Source organism: Macaca fascicularis, chromosome 14 (genome assembly GCF_037993035.2).
Source record: "Macaca fascicularis isolate 582-1 chromosome 14, T2T-MFA8v1.1".
NCBI lineage: Eukaryota > Metazoa > Chordata > Mammalia > Primates > Cercopithecidae > Macaca > Macaca fascicularis.
The window spans coordinates 22,419,806-22,436,931 of NC_088388.1; the positions used below are offsets into that span (position 1 = coordinate 22,419,806).

Below are 17,126 nucleotides of genomic sequence, written 5' to 3' on the forward strand. Positions count from 1 at the left end.
TAGAAAAATAAAAATTGTAATCTAAATTTGAGTTATCCTTCATAGTATACGGAGCTATGAGAACCCCTAACACCTCACCTCAGAGCTATTGATGACCAAAGCTTGAAGTAGCAGCTTAGTGGCATCAAGATGAAGGCCGTAATGAATCAAAAGGTTGGCCAAGTTGACAAGAGGAACATCTTGGTATTGAAGTGGAGCTAAATTCAAAGCCCTCTGAAGACAGGCAATAGCAAAAGTGCTATTTCCTACTGCTCTCCAGTATAGTCCAGCTTCATTGAGTATGAGCCAGACAGGAGCATTTGGCTGCAAAATCCAAAAATACTTCAGTTAGTACAAGAATACAGTACTTGTTCTAAATAAGATTTTTAATAAGTGCATTTTAACTTTCAGTTATAATTCAGAAGCATTTAAGTTTTAGACGTCTAAAGTAAATGACTCACCTTATTAATAGCATGAAATAAGAAAGACCCAATTTCTTCTTCTGGGATAGTATAGTTATTAATACGGGAAAGCAAAATCTGAAACATCAAAAGGAAGACTGACTCAATTGAAAATAACAGGGAAGACATTTGAAAGAATTTCTATAGATGGTAGTCTTTTCTTGAGCTCCTCAGGAACAGCTAATCTGAACAAATATTTATAATCATATATATGACATAAATTCATTGACATACCAACAGGTGTTGACTTGCTCACATGTATGTAATAGTTTGTTTAACTAAAAAGTTAAAAAGACATATATACCCACACACATTAAAGTAACCTACCATACCCCATTAAAGTCAGCCTAAGTGTTCAGAACCCAAGAAGAAATTATTCAACAGACAACAGCATGCAATATCTGATGTAATAAAAATCTACTATCTTTCCTTCCTGGAAAATACCAGATCCTCATTATTCTACTTCATTGTTCCTGCAGCATTTATGTAACCGTAAGCAACTCTAAGGCACAGATCATGGTCTGTTTATCTTTGTATTCCTAGCATCCACAACAATGTCTGGCACATAATGTTCTTGCCTAAGGAAATGTCTGTCGAATGTAAGCAGTAATAAGTGCCTATAGTTTTGAAATTAACTTAAAAAAAAAAAAGAAAAGGTGGTTGTGATGGTCTGTGATTGCTAACAAGGTAATTTTTTTCATTTTTGTCTATGGAATGATATCTAATATGGTAATCTATAGGAATTTAGGAAAAGAGCATAACCGAACTTCTAATGTTTGCAGAGTCATTATCAAATTAATATAAATTCCTAGGGACCTCATATAAGGTCACAGCAGGGTTGATAAGGCCAGAGAAAGAGATTCTTCAAGCTTTCAATTTATATAAACTTCTGGGGGCCTGGAGGATGCAAAGCTAACTTTTAGTGGTTGCAATGGCCTGTATTACACCGACTCCATTAGATAATTGAGAGTTCTGTGCTACTCATCTTTGAAGTGCTCTGAGTTAGAGGAATACTGTTTAGGTGATCTATGTATAGTAGCCCCGAGGAACTCTCTGGCACTCTTTTAAGAGCATGACTGACTTCGCCATCATTTCACCAAGTCTATAACTCTATCCTTCCATTTTATATACTTAAAGCTCAACAGCTACCTTCTATCAATTTTTTGTTCCATTTAAGAGGCTTCTGAAGTCACCCAGAATGGACGGCAATAAATACCAGCCTAAGTGAGCCTTACTTTTCGTGCATGGTCATCTGGCATTTTGGCTTTCAGATCCATGCGAACCTCTAATTCTTTGACTAAGTAGGACAGAGTGTGGCTTTTTCTGAAGTCAGTTATGGAACAGTCAGGGGTTTGGGCCTCTTCTTCTGTAGAATAATCATCACTGCTGAGTTCGTGGATCCTGGCACAAGAAAAAGGAACAAGATTCATATTTTCAAAGTTTGGGTGACTTCAAGATAAAGACTTAACCTTTCAAGTCCAAGGCTGGTGCTCTCAAAGAACCGCCAGATGACAATCATGCAGAATCAGGTGCTTTGCCAAATCCATCAGCACTTGCCTGAGTCCTTTGTTTTCCGGAGGCAGAAAATACGTTGGCAATTCCCCACCAACAGGGACTCTAGGGTAGCTTTCTGTACAATCTGCTCTTTTAGGCCACAGAATATGTTGTTTGTCCTGATAAAGAAATAACATTTCTCATAAATTTCTTAGGATTCAGTATTTCAATATGCTAAAGAAGCTTTTAAAATGATATAAATATACTACAATAACTGAACAAAACTATAATACCTTAAGATTATGGTAGACTCTATAATATTCCTGCTACTGCAGATTATTAATCTAAGTCAGCAATTCTACCTGCTTTATCACAGACTGGTTCAGGGTTGGGCTAGGGTATAAGCCAGTTGAGCCACTGAGACACAAGAAGAGGTCTGCTTGGGGTTTTTGGGAAACAGAAGCAAGTCTTAGGCTCTTATGTTACTTATGAACAAAAAATCATGTTGTTCCAGTTGCTGCTGGCTGTCATCTTATGACCATGAAAAAAACCAAGCTTTTGGATGAAACCAATACTGTGGATGGTAGAGTGAAGAAAAAAAAAAAAAAAGAAAGAAAAAGAAGAAATGGGTCACTGATGACATCACTGGGCCACTGAATCAACCAAACCTGAAGTTTATCCTATTTCTGGACTTCCTGTAATAATAGCACGTTTTCTTTGTGTTTAAGTTAATTTGAGGTGGAGCTTATTACTTGTACCTGAAAGCATACATAAGCCTATAAAACCTGGCATTGAACACTATTTTTCCCTAAACTAAGGTCTTTTTTTTGCCAATGCCAAAGTTTAACAATTGTTTTATGATTTGTAAAATGTTCACTTTCTCTAAATATAAACAAGATGTACCAGAGGCTTACTAAACTTAAATCTTGAAGCCATCAAACTTTGGGGGATTTATATTACATACAATTAAATCTAAGTGGCTGTTTAATTCTGTTAAACCCTTGATTAAATTCTGAAAATTTAATGGTGAATAAAAATCACAGTCTCTGTCCTCATACCTTGGTATCTGCCTCAGCTAACCTACAATTCTTTCTTAGCTAGTCTAGAAATGCACATGTACTAACTTGTTTATTGTCTATGTCGTCTACTAGAGTGTAGGCTCCAGAAGAGCAAGCGGGCTTATCTATTACACCGCTAGCATTAGCCTAGCACACAGATGGGAGCTCAATAAAAGAATGCTGATCAAGCGAAGTATATAAAAACATACTCTTGGGTCAAGTTTAGAAACTTGTTAAGGTTGGTAATAATATTCAGAGGATAAAGCTTTAAATTGAAATCAGGGTGTCTCTCTGCTCTACTTGACTGGGAAAAACTCAAGGCAGAAATTGCATCTTACTCATTCACTACCTAGCAAAATGGCTTCCATTTAATAGAAATGTAATACACATTTGCTGAACTAATCTGAACAGTCATAGAGGCCATATTAATCAGTGAGGTTGAGGGCACTGCTTTAATGGATCTTGTCAGTTTGAGAAAACTGCTTCATCATCCTCTATTAACTTACCCTATATGCATCAGAGTCCCTGCCCCAAATCCAGAGAATAGAATGGGCTACGGGAGAAGACTTGACCGAATCACTGATATCACTCTGATTTGATTGAACATCAAAGTTCACAGACATCATACTGGAGGTTGATGAATCCTCACCAAACTAGAAAATGAAACAAAAAGTTCAATCAAATTGAAAGTGGAAAAGGAGTTGTGACTATAATTTAACTCACACCAAAAAAGCGAGTGAATACTCAAAATTAGTAGAAAATCAGAAAGTAGCTCAGTAATAAAGCAATTGGATCTTTTAATTTTAAGAGCTATGCCCCAATGATATTCTTTCATGGATAATACATAGTTAGCAACTTTCAATAACTTTGCCATTGGAGTATGAGAAAAATGGCATAGGTCATTTTCCTGTCCCTCTGCTTCATTTTTATGATTTAGTCTCTTTAGGTTAATAATTAGCTAATTTAGAAATCTGGTTCATTATTCCCCTTTTCTTCCTACACTAAAATGTTCACCACTCTAAAATTAGTGTGCTGTGTGTGGGTAGAAGCGAGGGAACTTAAGAAAGTGTTCTTAAGGGTTCTATCACTATCACTTAAGGATTACAGACTGCATTCAATCAATTACAAATGAAAGTTTTAGGGGGTGAAAGGGTAACTTAGAAGATGGGAGAACACAAACATATACAGCCTTCTTTCAAAGCAAGGTGGAACAATGTTGGATATACTTACAAGATGCCTGTGTATTTCTGAAACCTTGCTAGATAATGAGAATGGGACTGGGGATGGGATGGGGTAGGAAAGACATAAGAAAAAGGAATGAATATGATGAATTTGTAGCTCTAGGTCTTTATGAATAGGAATGGATTATTTCACTGTATAGTGGTGATACAATTTTATGAGTATAGTCTATTGGAAGCTACACTCCTTCAAATGGTCTTGAGACCATCAAAAAGTCCAAAAGGTACACCTGGGTTTCAATCTATTTCATTTTTAAACATCCCCGTTTTTCCCTTTAAAATGCTTGGTTTTAAGACAGGGAGCTATAATGCCAGAGGGTGTGAATCTGGTCTTCCTTTATTCTTTCCCTTGGAAACCAAACACGAGATATTGCTGGGAGCTGGTTTACAATACTCATAGGAAGCTTTTGGTCCCTATCACTATTTCCCCTTTCAAATGGCTTCTTACTTTTTGTCTCTTAATTTTTCCCAATGCAGTCTGGATTTTTCCAGATTAAAGAGTTCTAAGTTTTTGTGGTTTGTCCTGCTATAGATGGTCTCCTAATCTCTTAGTTATCTTAATTAGTTATTGCTGAAAATTTCTATATCTACAATTAGAGACATGATGAGTTTTCTCTAAGATAGAATAAATGTTGTTTTATTTCTAATATAGGTTGAGTATCAGTTTTCTGAAATGCTTGACCAGGAGTATTTTAGATTTGAGATTTTTTTGGATTTTGGAATATTTTATTACACTTACCTGTTAAGCATCCCAACAAAAATGTGAAATCCAAAATGTTCCAATGAACATTTCTTTTGAGCATCATGTCAGTGCTCAAAAAGTTTCAGTGTTTGAATCCTTTTTTTTGATACTCAGAATTCTGGCTGTACTTGCTGTCTGTATCACTTACTCAACATCAATTATATACTATTTGGTATCATTATATTTTCGTGTTAGTTCTTCCCAACTAGATAGATTAGGATTGTACACGTGTGTATGTGTGTGTACACAGATGTGTGTATATAGAGACAAAGTGAGAGAAAGTGCACACCTAGCAGTGTGCTTAATAAAGATTTTCTGGGCCAGGCGCGGTGGTGCACGCTTGTAATCCCAGCACTTTGGGAGGCCGAGGTGGGCAGATGACCTGAGGTCGGGAGTTCAAGACCAGCCTGGCCAACATGGAGAAACCCTGTCTCTACTAAAAAGTACAAAATTAGCTAGGCGTAGTGGCACATGCCTGTAATCCCAGCTACTTGGGAGGCTGAGGCAGGAGACTCGCTTAAACTGGGAGGTGGAGGTTGTGGTGAGCCGAGATCAGGCAACTGCACTACGAACTGGGCAAAAAGAGCAAAATTCCATCTCAAAAAAAAAAAAAAAAAGATTTTCTGTCGATAATGAGTATTTTGTTGGTGGTATTGGTTGAGGCAATATAACTGGACTGATTATTTCAGGAAACAAATGGCATGGTTGCTCTCAAATTTTAAATAGGTCTTACTCTAACAGGTAAAGTGGGGAGATGAAAGCTTTGAGTTCAATAGTAATAATAGCCCAATTCTAGCTCCCATGGTAAACGAGAAAAGAATCAAATGCATGTGCATATAAATATGTAGATGGTACTTTGAGAAAGAGAAAGCATCCATGGAGTTACTGAGTACTCCCTATAAAATCTGACTTCGTAAACAAAACAGATCATCAAAATCTCTCTCCCTCTCTTTTTTTGAGACAGTCTTGCTCTGTTGCCCAGGCTGGAGTGCAATGGCATGATCTGGGCTCACTACAGCCTTGACCTCCAGAGCTCAGGTGATTCTCCCGCCTCAGCCTCCTGAGTATCTGGGACTACAGGCACAAGCCACCATGCCTGGCCAATTTATATATGTTTTTGTAGAGATGGGGTTTCACCATGTTACCCAGGCTGGTCTTGAACTCCTAGGCTCAAGTGATCCTTTTGCCTCTGCCTCCCTAAGGGTTGGGATTACAGGCATAAGCCACTGTGCCCAGCCTCAAAATCTTAAAGATCTAAATGATAACCACAAATTTTAGAGATCAAACATATAAAGAATCATGGGAAAAAACAAAAGTTTTTAAAAATCTTTATAAAGCAAAAGTTTATAAGAACTAGATTGGACCAAGAAAAAGACCTGAACATAGTCCACATTTTCAAAGATATCTCCACGATGATAGCGTACAGGCTGGTCCCACTGGCAATGTAAACTATGCTGCTGGTTTACCAGTCGGCATATCTGATGATTTCCTGGAATAAGAAAGAAAATTACACAAATGATGAGCAAGGTCAACAATGCCAATGTGATTTTCTTAGACTAAGTCATTTAGTATCAACCCTGTATCCCTCAAGAGCCCAGCAGGCTACTTATATAGGATGTACTTATATAGAGAAGTATTCATTAATGGCTAATCAAATTAAATCATTTTAAGAAGTCCCAGTTTTTCCACCTATAAAAACAAAGGGACTCCACTAGATGATTACTGAGGTATCTTTCAGCAATTATAGTCTATGATTGTAAAATCTATTGATTACATTGTTTTAAGAGACTTTGGCTATCTTTCTGGAGAGAATTTGCTTTATATACTTCATAATTTTGTTTCAAATGCATATGTAAGAGCTCTGGTTGCGTTTCAGTAGACTGGGCAGTAAGTAATTCCAAAGATAAGCATACTCCTTACTCTCATAATAGCAAAGAAAATGTGTTAAGGGAATTGTAAAATAAACTATAAATGGTCACAGCTAAGCGTCAAAGGTTAAGAAGCTTTCTTGACGAACATACTTATCAAGGGAGAAAGGTATAATTAAGAGATTCTATTAATTTATTCTCTGGTGTTCAGTTGTCAGATCTGCTCCCTCGTAATTAGAAACAAAACATTCTAGATATAACCAAATCATTGCTCTCATGCCAATCCAAGTTCCTATAAACCAGTGGTTCTATTTTTACGGATCACAGATGCTTAAGAGATTTTAATAAAAGCTATATACCCTCTTCCCAGAAAAATACAATTGGACACATACACAATTCTACATATAATTTTCGAGAGGATTTCAGAACCCCCTGAAACTAATCCATCGATCCAGGTTTAAAATTCCAGTCTAAAATTTCACTTCTAAAATGCTGCTTTTAAGAGAGCAAGAAAAAAAGGAGTATGGATGGGTTGTTTCTAGGTGGGTCTGGCTTATATTCCCTTAGTGTAAGGCCTTGTTACACCACAGTGCAGAGTTTTTAGACCCGCGGCAACAGGCATCACCTGGGAGCTTATTAGGAAGGCAGGCTCTCAGACCTCAACTCAGACCTACTGAATCATAATCTGCATTTCAACAAGATCTCCAGGAAACTGATATGCATATTAAAGTCGGAAAAAAACCAAACTGATGTTGAGCAAAGAAGGCAAATAACTTAAGAATTTCTAGGATCTACAAGACTTGTTTTTTATTTCAAAATGTAAATTTGAAAAAAGCAAGGCGGACCACACCAGCTCCCCAAGCCTCCTGGTATACCCACCGTGATGAATCATGCTTTCAAGATGTAGGGAAGTCATAAACACAACTTCACACTGCTTTAAGGCTACAAGAAAGCTATGATAGTAAAGCACGCTAGAAGCGAATTTCCTAACCTGTCTTCAATTACTTGGAGTCACTACTTACCTAACTGTGCCTCTTTTGCCATCTGAGTCTCATGAATGATATTTCTTAAGATTTGCTCCTCCTGAATCAGTTTATGTTTTTCTAGGATTTCCTGCTGTCTCAGGTAGTGGTCATGCTGCTTTTGATACTCTTTTAACTCATTCAGTGTTCGCTGGAGAGATCTTAACATTTTTTAATACCAGGAAAAAGTTAGAGCTATAAAATCATAAAATTTTAAACCCACTTAAATGCATAGATTTTTCTGGTTCTCAGCAACAATTACTGCGTGTTTTCCTTTTATTTAACATACAACCCTGTACCACCAGTTCAATAATAACAGGGCAAAAAGATAAACGTGAAATTCTTCCTTTAAATACCACTTTTTAAAAAAAGAAATGGGGTCTCGCTCTGTTGCCGAGGCTGGATGCGGAGGCCTGATGGTAGCTCACTGCAGCCTTGTACTCCTGGGCTCAACTCCTGGGCTTAAGGGGTCCTCTTGCCTCAGCCTCCTGAGGAGTAGCTGGGACTACAGGGACATGCCACCATGCCTGGCTAATTTAGTTTTAGAAACTGGGTCTTGCTATGTTACCCAGGATAGATTTGAACTCCTGGCCTCAAGTGATTCCTCCCCTCCACCCTGCCTCAGTCTCCAGAATAACAGGGATTACAGGCATCGGCCATGACACCTGGCAATACAATTATCATGACATCAAATGGTATGTTGCATTTTTCAGGTGCCATAAAAAAATACATGACAATATACAAGTTTACGTATTTAACAACTCTATTACTCTCTACAAAATCTGCATTAGTGCCATCAACATTCAAAGTCTTTCTAGAATCCTTTCCTCCTTTTCACTTTTTCCCTTGATTCTGCTTAAAGACAAAGTTAAGAGTTAGGGGCCACAGTACTTTGCTTTCATATTCTAACTTATTGGTTACAGGCCAGGAAAAACTACAGAAACTATACTTAGAAAGGAATATGCTTCACCACCTGATTTCAGTAAATCAGCTGCCTGATTACATTTAATCACAAAACCCATACTGCCTATTACACACTGTAACATATAGAGATTTTAGGAGCTACACAGATTGTGTAAAGATAGAGCCAGCTCAGTTAAGAGCATGATACTGGAAAAGCTCAGCCAGGTATAACAGAAACCAGTTATGAATAAGCAAGCTGTCATCCTTTTTACTTCCTACCATGTTATGCCTTAAACAGATTGGAAAATAAGCAAATACAAAAGCTTAATGAATTCTAAATCTCTATTTAATTCTCTACTAACCAAAGTAAACTCAACTATTACAGTTAATTCTGAGATATGAAAAATTCACTTCTGAGTTAACATAAAGTTTCTTAACTAGCCCTATTGACTGAAGGAAATGTTTTTTAATTTATTATACCTCAAGGATCAAATACAATAGAATTCCATTACTGTAGAACCTAACACACAATCATGATTAAAATGTGGGCCAAATAATGTCTCTTGATCCCATTTAACTACCTTAACAAGAGCCCAACCCTAGAAGCCACCACCTCTCTCCAAGAGGAGAAATATCAACTATTGCACATGTAAGTGATTTTACTGAAACTTAGTATATTCTATGGAAATAAAAATGTAGTCAACAAAGTTACTAAGTATCCCAGTCTCCCCATCCCAACTGACTTCATAAAAGTAATCAATGGTCAATAAAGATTTAAATGACAGCTTTTACTACAAATAGTCTCTAGTTGCAGGAATCCATACAATTAAAGATACTCCTCTACACAACCACTGAATTGTGCTAAACCACCAGGACTAACAGAAAAAGCATAGGACCTGCAGTACTGAAGAGGTTTCTTTCTTAATTCCAATTACCAAATTAACACTGATATCCCCTACACAGATTTAACCTAAGGTTCTATAGTGCTAGTGCTTCAGTGAAATTTTTCCTCTCAATTACCTATGTTGAGCCTCCAATTTCTGCTCCAGTTTTTGCTGACATAGGACAGCATGCTTCCTCTTTATAGCTTGCTCAAACCCAGGTTTGGCCTGCAAAGCGTGGTCATAACAGAGCACTGAGTGGTTATATTCCCCAAGCATCTGAAGAGACAAAAACACACACACACGCACAAGGGGAAAAAATGTGAGCCATGGCCTGGTTGCATCTGTCCAAATCCTCTAATGATTTAGGAGATCACACCTACATCTTACTCTACAGTGACCATTATTTTGATCAGTGACCAGATCCCTACAGTATTAAGGCATACTATAGGATGGTTTAGTTGGAAGGTATTGCTAACCTTAAAAGGTGTACCCTGTAGAAGTTTAAAATTCCAATTTAATTATTATTATTTTTTTTCGGCAAGAGGCTAGAACAATTACATTATTGTGTTGAGGATTTTTCTTCCTCCCAATTTCATTTCCATTGTTCAGACCAAAAAATAAATGGAAAAAAGTAACATTCTACCGAGCGGGGAGGAAAAAAAAAAAAAGAAAGTGGCAACTACTAGCATGACTCATGAAACAAACAGTTGTACTTACTGCATATATATTCCCCAAAGTGTAATAGCTGGTGAAGAAGTCACTGTCATCCAGAGCTGCATGGACCACGACAGCAGCATCAGCAGAGAAGTGTGCTCTGTGTAGAACGTTTGCCAGGTTGACCAGGGCAATGTCTTTATTGTGCCTAAGGAAAGCAGCACATATTCCACGATTATGTAGAACCACTTGACAAGGAAAAATGACATTCAAAGTTACTTGTGCTTAGGAAACTAAGATATAGGTGGAGCAAATAAGATAATCATAGTGTTTCATTTTTAAATTATTGATGGTTCTTAACCTGATAGCTACAAATTTTGTCTTGCAGACACTATGATTTTACAATTTATTTAGGATTTATATTTGCTTTAATAAAAGTTAAACTTAGTTTACGATAATTCCATTCAAGTCCTATGTGAATCATAGGGCATCTACATAACATATTTTTTCCTTAATGGAAATGGAAAGTATACTACACAATTATCACTTTGAACTTTTTGACATCTGTGATTTTTTTTGTTGTTGTTGTGGGACTTATTTCTTTGAAGAGGGATGGAGAAAAGTAGATAATGCAATGCTACTTCTTATTGCTTTCTTATGTATTGTTTCTATAACAGTCCTGAGGAATGTGGAAAATCAAGTCCAGAAGAGGAGGAATCTTACCTGGAAGAGAAGTGAAGTGCTCGCATGGCACATTCTACTACCTGATATGGCTCATTCTTAATTCTCCAGTAAAATGAAGCCATGTTATACAGTACCCATGAGGAAGAGTTCTAGAGATTAAAAAAGTGAAATTACAAACAGGACTCAAGACAGTTTAATTTAGAATAGTCAAAAGGAGCACTTTTAATATTCTGGCTCTTCTGAAATTCAAGATGAAGAGCCAGACTAATGATAAGCAATGATAAAGAAGAGGACACAGTGCAAAGAAACTATACCTGTCAAAAGGGTATTCTAATCATCAACTGAGCACGTGCATTAGTGTGTGGTCTTCATATAGAGACCATCCGACTCCAGCTTATTCCAAGAGGGAAATAAAGCTGAAAATCCCACCAATTGACCACAACTTGTTGAGCTCTATTTCAGGACTTCCGAAGTTAAGTCAGAAGACCTCATCTACTTAGAAATAGCTCTAACGTGAAATTCCTGAAATTAACATTGTACAAATTTTTCTATTTATGTAATATCTGAGTGAAGGCACAAACCTAAACAGGCTTACTCTAAACATAAAGACAAAAAAAAAAAAAAAAAAAAAAAAGAGGAAAAGGGGCCAAAAACATGAACAAACAGCTAAGAAGTATGTAAAATGTGTAACTTCACAAACAAATAGAAATTTAAAAGATACAGGTTTTCCTTTTACGAAGTGGCAAAGACTAAAAAGAATGCCAATACTTACTGAATATTATTAACTTTAGATATTAAACTATAGAAATGCTAAGTTACTACAGCATTTCTGGGGGACAACTTGACATGCATGTAAAAAGCTTTAAAGATGTAATGTATATTACATTAACATACATATTAATGTATATTACATTTGCCCTTTGACTCCCACAATTCTATTATTAAAAATGTATACTATGGGGAATAATTACGTTTTAACTATAAAGCTATGTAAAAATCAAACTCCAAAAGAATATATTACAAACCAGTTTTGAAATTATTCACTTTACTTTCTTTTATAGATTTTTATAGTATGAATCTTTCGCAAGGGCCCAATTATTTTTAAAAGAGCTATTTTAATGTAGTTAAAAAGTTTAAATTTAGTTAAATGTAGTTTTTGAAGACTACAATAAGTACAATCCTGCATTATTCATCCTTAAGCATTCTATCAAGAAAAGTATGTGATTTTTGAGTGATGCAATTTCAGATTTTTGCACTATTAGCAGATCGACTACGAACTTCTACTACTTGAAGTTGGTTAAAGGACAATACATTCTTCACAACTGACTTGTGGCCGAGGTTTCAGTTTTCTTTTTCATGGCCTTTTGAGAAAGTTGTTTTTCAAATCAACCAATGCTTTGATTTTGATTTTCTTCTTTTATTTTTATGTCAGAGTGTAAACTGGGACAAAAGTTCAATTAAAAGTTCTACATGAACTACTGAAAAGAGCATAAGTTAAATATATATCATAGCATACTGGCGGTAAGATAAAAATACATATTTAAAGAAATATCTTTCTGTAATTCTCATAAAATCTCCCCCAAATCTATAAATGTTCTAATGTTACTGTGAATTACTCCCTCCTTCCTTTGACCACTTTCTGCCATTGGCTCTTAGGACATCGCATTCTGCAGGATACCCTTTCTGGTCTTTTTTGCTGGCTTTCCCCCTCTGCTTGATAAATACATGTGGGACGCACCCAGGAGTCAACTGGCTTCTTCTCAAACTTTACTCTTCCCCAGATGACTTCATCCAGTTCCCTGGCTTCAGATATTCATTATTTAATAATTACTCTCTATGTGCCCAACTCTTAACTTTCCCTGAAATTCCAAACTCATATAGGTGTTTCAAATTTAACATGGCCCAAATAGAACTCTTATTTTCTCTTCTCCCACCCCAACACTCTCCTCCTTCAAGTTGTTCAAGTCAAAAATTTAAGAGTTTTCCTTGATTCCTCTTTTGCCCTCAATCCCCATATCTAACTCATCAGCTTCTAAACTCCTAAATATCTCCTAAATAGTTCAAGTCCTCTCATTTCCACTACTAACAACTGCTAGTCCAAACCACCTTCATCTCTCTCTTGAACTACTGCAACAGCTTTCTAACAGGTCTATTTCCAGTTGTGGCCCTTTCAATAACTTCTTCATATAGCAATCAAAGTGATCTTTTAAACCATTAATTGCAATACATTGCTTCTCTGCTCTGACTTCTCAGCACACTTAGAGTAAGATCCAAAATCCTTACCCTGGATTTCAGACCCTTACATAATCTGGCACTGGCCTAATTCTCTGGCTTCATTCCTTATCATCCTTCCTCTTGCTCACCAGGCTCCAGCAATATTGGCCTGAATTTGGCTGCATGCCACCTGTTATGGACTGAATGTCTATCTATGTCTCCTCAAAGTTCATATGTTCAAGTGTTATCAGACCTGTGAGGAGTGGATAAAGGCTAAATGAGGTCATAAGGGCTGGGGCCCAAATTTGGTTTCTTCCTATAAGAGTCCTTATAAGAAATGGAAGACAGATCTCTCTCTCTCTGTCTTCAAGCATGCACACAGATGAGGCCATGTGAGGACACAAAGAGAAGGTGGCCATATGCAAGGCAAGAAGAGAGCCCTCACCAGGAACCAAATCACTGGCACCTTGATCTTAGACTTCCCAGCCTCCAGACTATGAGAAATAAATTTGTTAGGCCACCTAGTATGTGGTGTGAACAAATATATTTGGTCTTTGTCCCCAGTTCCTGACACACAAACCTAAAACTTGAAGAATCACAGCAGTAATGTGTGTCTTTCATATGCTAATGGATGACTGGAGGCAGGTGGCCCCCAGATAGCTTCAGGACAGATGCTGGTCCCAGAAAAACCAAGGCATGATTAGAGGGTTAAATCTTTCAGAATCCCATTCTCCCCTTGTCCTTCGGGGATGGGAGAGAAAGTAGAGATTGAGTTCATCACTCATGGCCAATACTTTAGTCAATCATGCTTACATAGTGAAACCTCCATAGAAACTCTTAAACAACAGAGTTTTGAGAGCTTCTGGGTTGGTGAACACATTGAGATTCTAGGAGGGTGGTGTTCTGGAGAGGACATGGAAGCTCTGTGCATCCCTTCTCCCTATTCCCTGGCTTATGGCTTTGGCTGTTCCTGAATTGCATCCTTTACAATAAACCAATAATAGTTGGTAAAGCACTTTCCTGACTTCTGTGAGCTGTTCTAACTTGGGGAGGCAGTTGTGGGAACACTCTTGACTTTATAGCTGATTTGTCTGGTGGCCTTGACATGCGACTGGCATCTGAAGTGCAGGTAGCCTTGTGGGACTGAGTCCTTGACCTGTGGGGTCGTGCTAACTCCAGGTAGTTAGTGTCAGAATTGTACTGAGTTGGAGAACACCTAGTTGGTGTCAGGAGAACTGGAGAATTAGTAGTGTGAGAAAAAACTCCATACGTTTGGTGTCAGAAGTGTTTTGAGCAGAAACGGTCCAAAGTGGTACTTTGTTATGGAAGCCAGAGCAGACAAATACAACCACCTAACCTCAATCAGGATTCAGAGCCTTTGCTGTGGCCTAGCATGCTCTTCCAAGGTCTTTGAATTTTGGTTTCTTCTTGTGATTCAGGTGTCAGCTTAAATTTCACCTTTCCGGAGAGATAACCCCAACTGCTAGATCTAAAGTAGCCACCCAGTTACTTTCTGTTTCAATTTTCTATAGAACACTTACCACTATGGTCTACTCTCAACTAACCATTCTCTGAAGGATACTGTAAAATCCTGGGCCAGTTTTCTCTTATTACTCATCAAGTTCTGGGAACGTAAAAGTTTTATATTACCTTCAGAAAAATAAGATGAAGATGGTAACACAGCTACAAAAATAACCATATAAAGCATTTGAAAGTCGTTATTATTGTACTTTTATCTGAAAATTCCTCTCAATATACAGAGTTATGTATTTGAATAAACTGTATACAAAGGTGGCAATTATACATCTTATTTTATACCACTACAATACTGCTTAGACACTAAACTGCATTTTATGATACTCCTTAGGCACAAAGAAGAACAAAAACATTTTCTAAATGCCCACATTAATCCTGAATGACACATTTAAATTCTTGGGTCCTGTTACATAAATCCCTATTTCATTTTTTTTTAAAGTAGATGTTCCCTTAAAAGAAAGTTACAGAAGATTTTATTGCTGGTGGTGATTCTTTTTCTGTCTCAGAAAACAGTAGTAATATATGTATTGTGTGTAGATAATATTAAAGACACTAAAACATTAACTTTCTTACACACACAATGTATATAATCCAGCCTATAAACCCTGTTGCTAATGTCAGTTTGTATTTCGTTTTTCATCAATTAGTATAGATAAAACTTTCCAGCATCTCTTCCTGGGAAAGGAGACTAGTCTATCCATATTTCTCCCCAGCACTGAACTATGCAATTTGCATCAATGTAAGTGTAATTTCAAATTGTCTTCTAGACTAAAACAAGTTACTCAGGTATTTTCCAAGAGAAAAATACCTTCTGTTTACACAGAGCCTGCTGGCTCTTAAAGTGACTGCTGACTTACCTTCTGTAGGCCTTCATGAATGAGGTGGCCTATGTCATCTATACTCCTTCCTAATCGTTTAGATAAATATGTGAAGATTGGGTCTTCTTTAGGTAGTAGAGGTGCAGAAAGATTAACTCTCTCTTGTACACCCTGAAGAGAAGAAAATGATTCAAAAGACATATCAAAGGATATAAAAGATGACAAATAATTCGGTATCTTACAGTATTTATTTTGAAATACTAATATTTTGGAGTTTTAAGAAATAAGAGATGCCTGTAAAATTATAAAGCTGTTCGGAAGAAGAGAAGAAAGAGAAATAGTCTTTATAAGTGAGAGATCAACAGAAAGAAGAATGCAAAAAAAAAAAAAAATCCTAAAGTTCTCTACTTACTCTCAAGTGCTGAAAAGCATGTATACTATATGGAAGTTCTAGAATTTTAGTACAATCAGGTTGCTGAGGGTCTGGAGGGACAGGAGATTCTGTGTCTATATAATCTTCAGGACTAAAATCAAAAAGAAGCAATGAGTGAATAAAAGGTGAGATAAACAATATTTTATTTATTTATTTAGAGAAAGGGTCTCATTCTGTTGCCCAGGCTGTAGTGCAGTGGCATGATCACAGCTCGCTGCAGCCTTGATCTCCTAGTCTCACGCGATCCTCTCACCTCAGCCTTCCAAATAGCTGGGACAACAGGCATGCACCAACACAACCAGCTATATATTTTTTTATGTTTTGTAGACAGGTCTCACTATGTTGCCCAGGGTGGTCCTGAACTCCTGGCCTCAAGTGATCCTCCCATCTTGGCCTCCCAAAGTGCTGGGATTACAGGTGTAAACCACTGCGCTCAGTCAATAGTACTTTAAGAAATGTCAACTTTTTCTCATATTCTCATAGCATCTCAACTTTACAACCAATTATTAGTCAATATTCATACCTTTTCATATACCTGCCATGAAAAGTCAAACATTTTGGGAGTTCAAATTAAAGTCAACAATCACATAGAAAATAGTAGATAGATCACAGAATAAGATCACAGACTTTTTAATAACTAACATAACTGCTCAATTGTTTCTAGAAACGTTAAACCAATTTATACTTCCACTGACAGTCTCTCTACATTTTTACAAGTTACTATTTTTTTGATATGCTTTCCATTTTGGTAGATGAAAACTATCTAAATATTGCAACTTATACTTATTTGATCATTTCTGAGAAATTTTTTTCCATGTTTATTGGCCATAAGTAATGTTTTGTTAATTTTTTTTTAACTACAAATTGTTCAATTTTCTTTCTTTTTCTTTTTTTTTTTTTTTAAGAGACAGGGTCTCACTCTGTCACCCAGCCTAGAGTCTGGGCTTTGGTAGAGTGGCACCATCATAGCTCACTGTAACCTTGAATTCTTGGGTCAAGTGATCCTCTCAGTTTAGCCTCTTGAGTAGCTACAACTACAAGTGCACACCACCATGCCTGGCTAATTTTTACATTTTTTTTGGTAGAGACAGGGTCTCGCTATATTGCCCAGCCTGGTCTCAAACTCCTGGCTGTTGGC

The 17,126-nt window shown here is 37.0% G+C and overlaps 1 protein-coding gene across 7 annotated transcripts in view; it reads right to left on the reverse strand.

The window, feature by feature from the left end:
• Positions 1–17,126, reverse strand: part of TTC17 (tetratricopeptide repeat domain 17) — a 139,182-nt gene that overhangs the window by 84,642 nt on the left and 37,414 nt on the right. For all 7 annotated transcript variants that reach the window (XM_065528283.2, XM_065528282.2, XM_005578147.5 and 4 more), the window contains 12 exons: positions 15,968–16,079; positions 15,595–15,726; positions 11,027–11,136; positions 10,367–10,511; positions 9,786–9,925; positions 7,863–8,023; positions 6,349–6,461; positions 3,499–3,645; positions 1,998–2,113; positions 1,676–1,841; positions 441–518; positions 79–303 (listed from right to left, as the gene is read on the reverse strand). In XM_065528283.2, the coding sequence (XP_065384355.1) occupies positions 79–303; positions 441–518; positions 1,676–1,841; positions 1,998–2,113; positions 3,499–3,645; positions 6,349–6,461; positions 7,863–8,023; positions 9,786–9,925; positions 10,367–10,511; positions 11,027–11,136; positions 15,595–15,726; positions 15,968–16,079 (1,645 nt within the window). The remainder of the gene's footprint in view (positions 1–78; positions 304–440; positions 519–1,675; positions 1,842–1,997; positions 2,114–3,498; positions 3,646–6,348; positions 6,462–7,862; positions 8,024–9,785; positions 9,926–10,366; positions 10,512–11,026; positions 11,137–15,594; positions 15,727–15,967; positions 16,080–17,126) is intronic.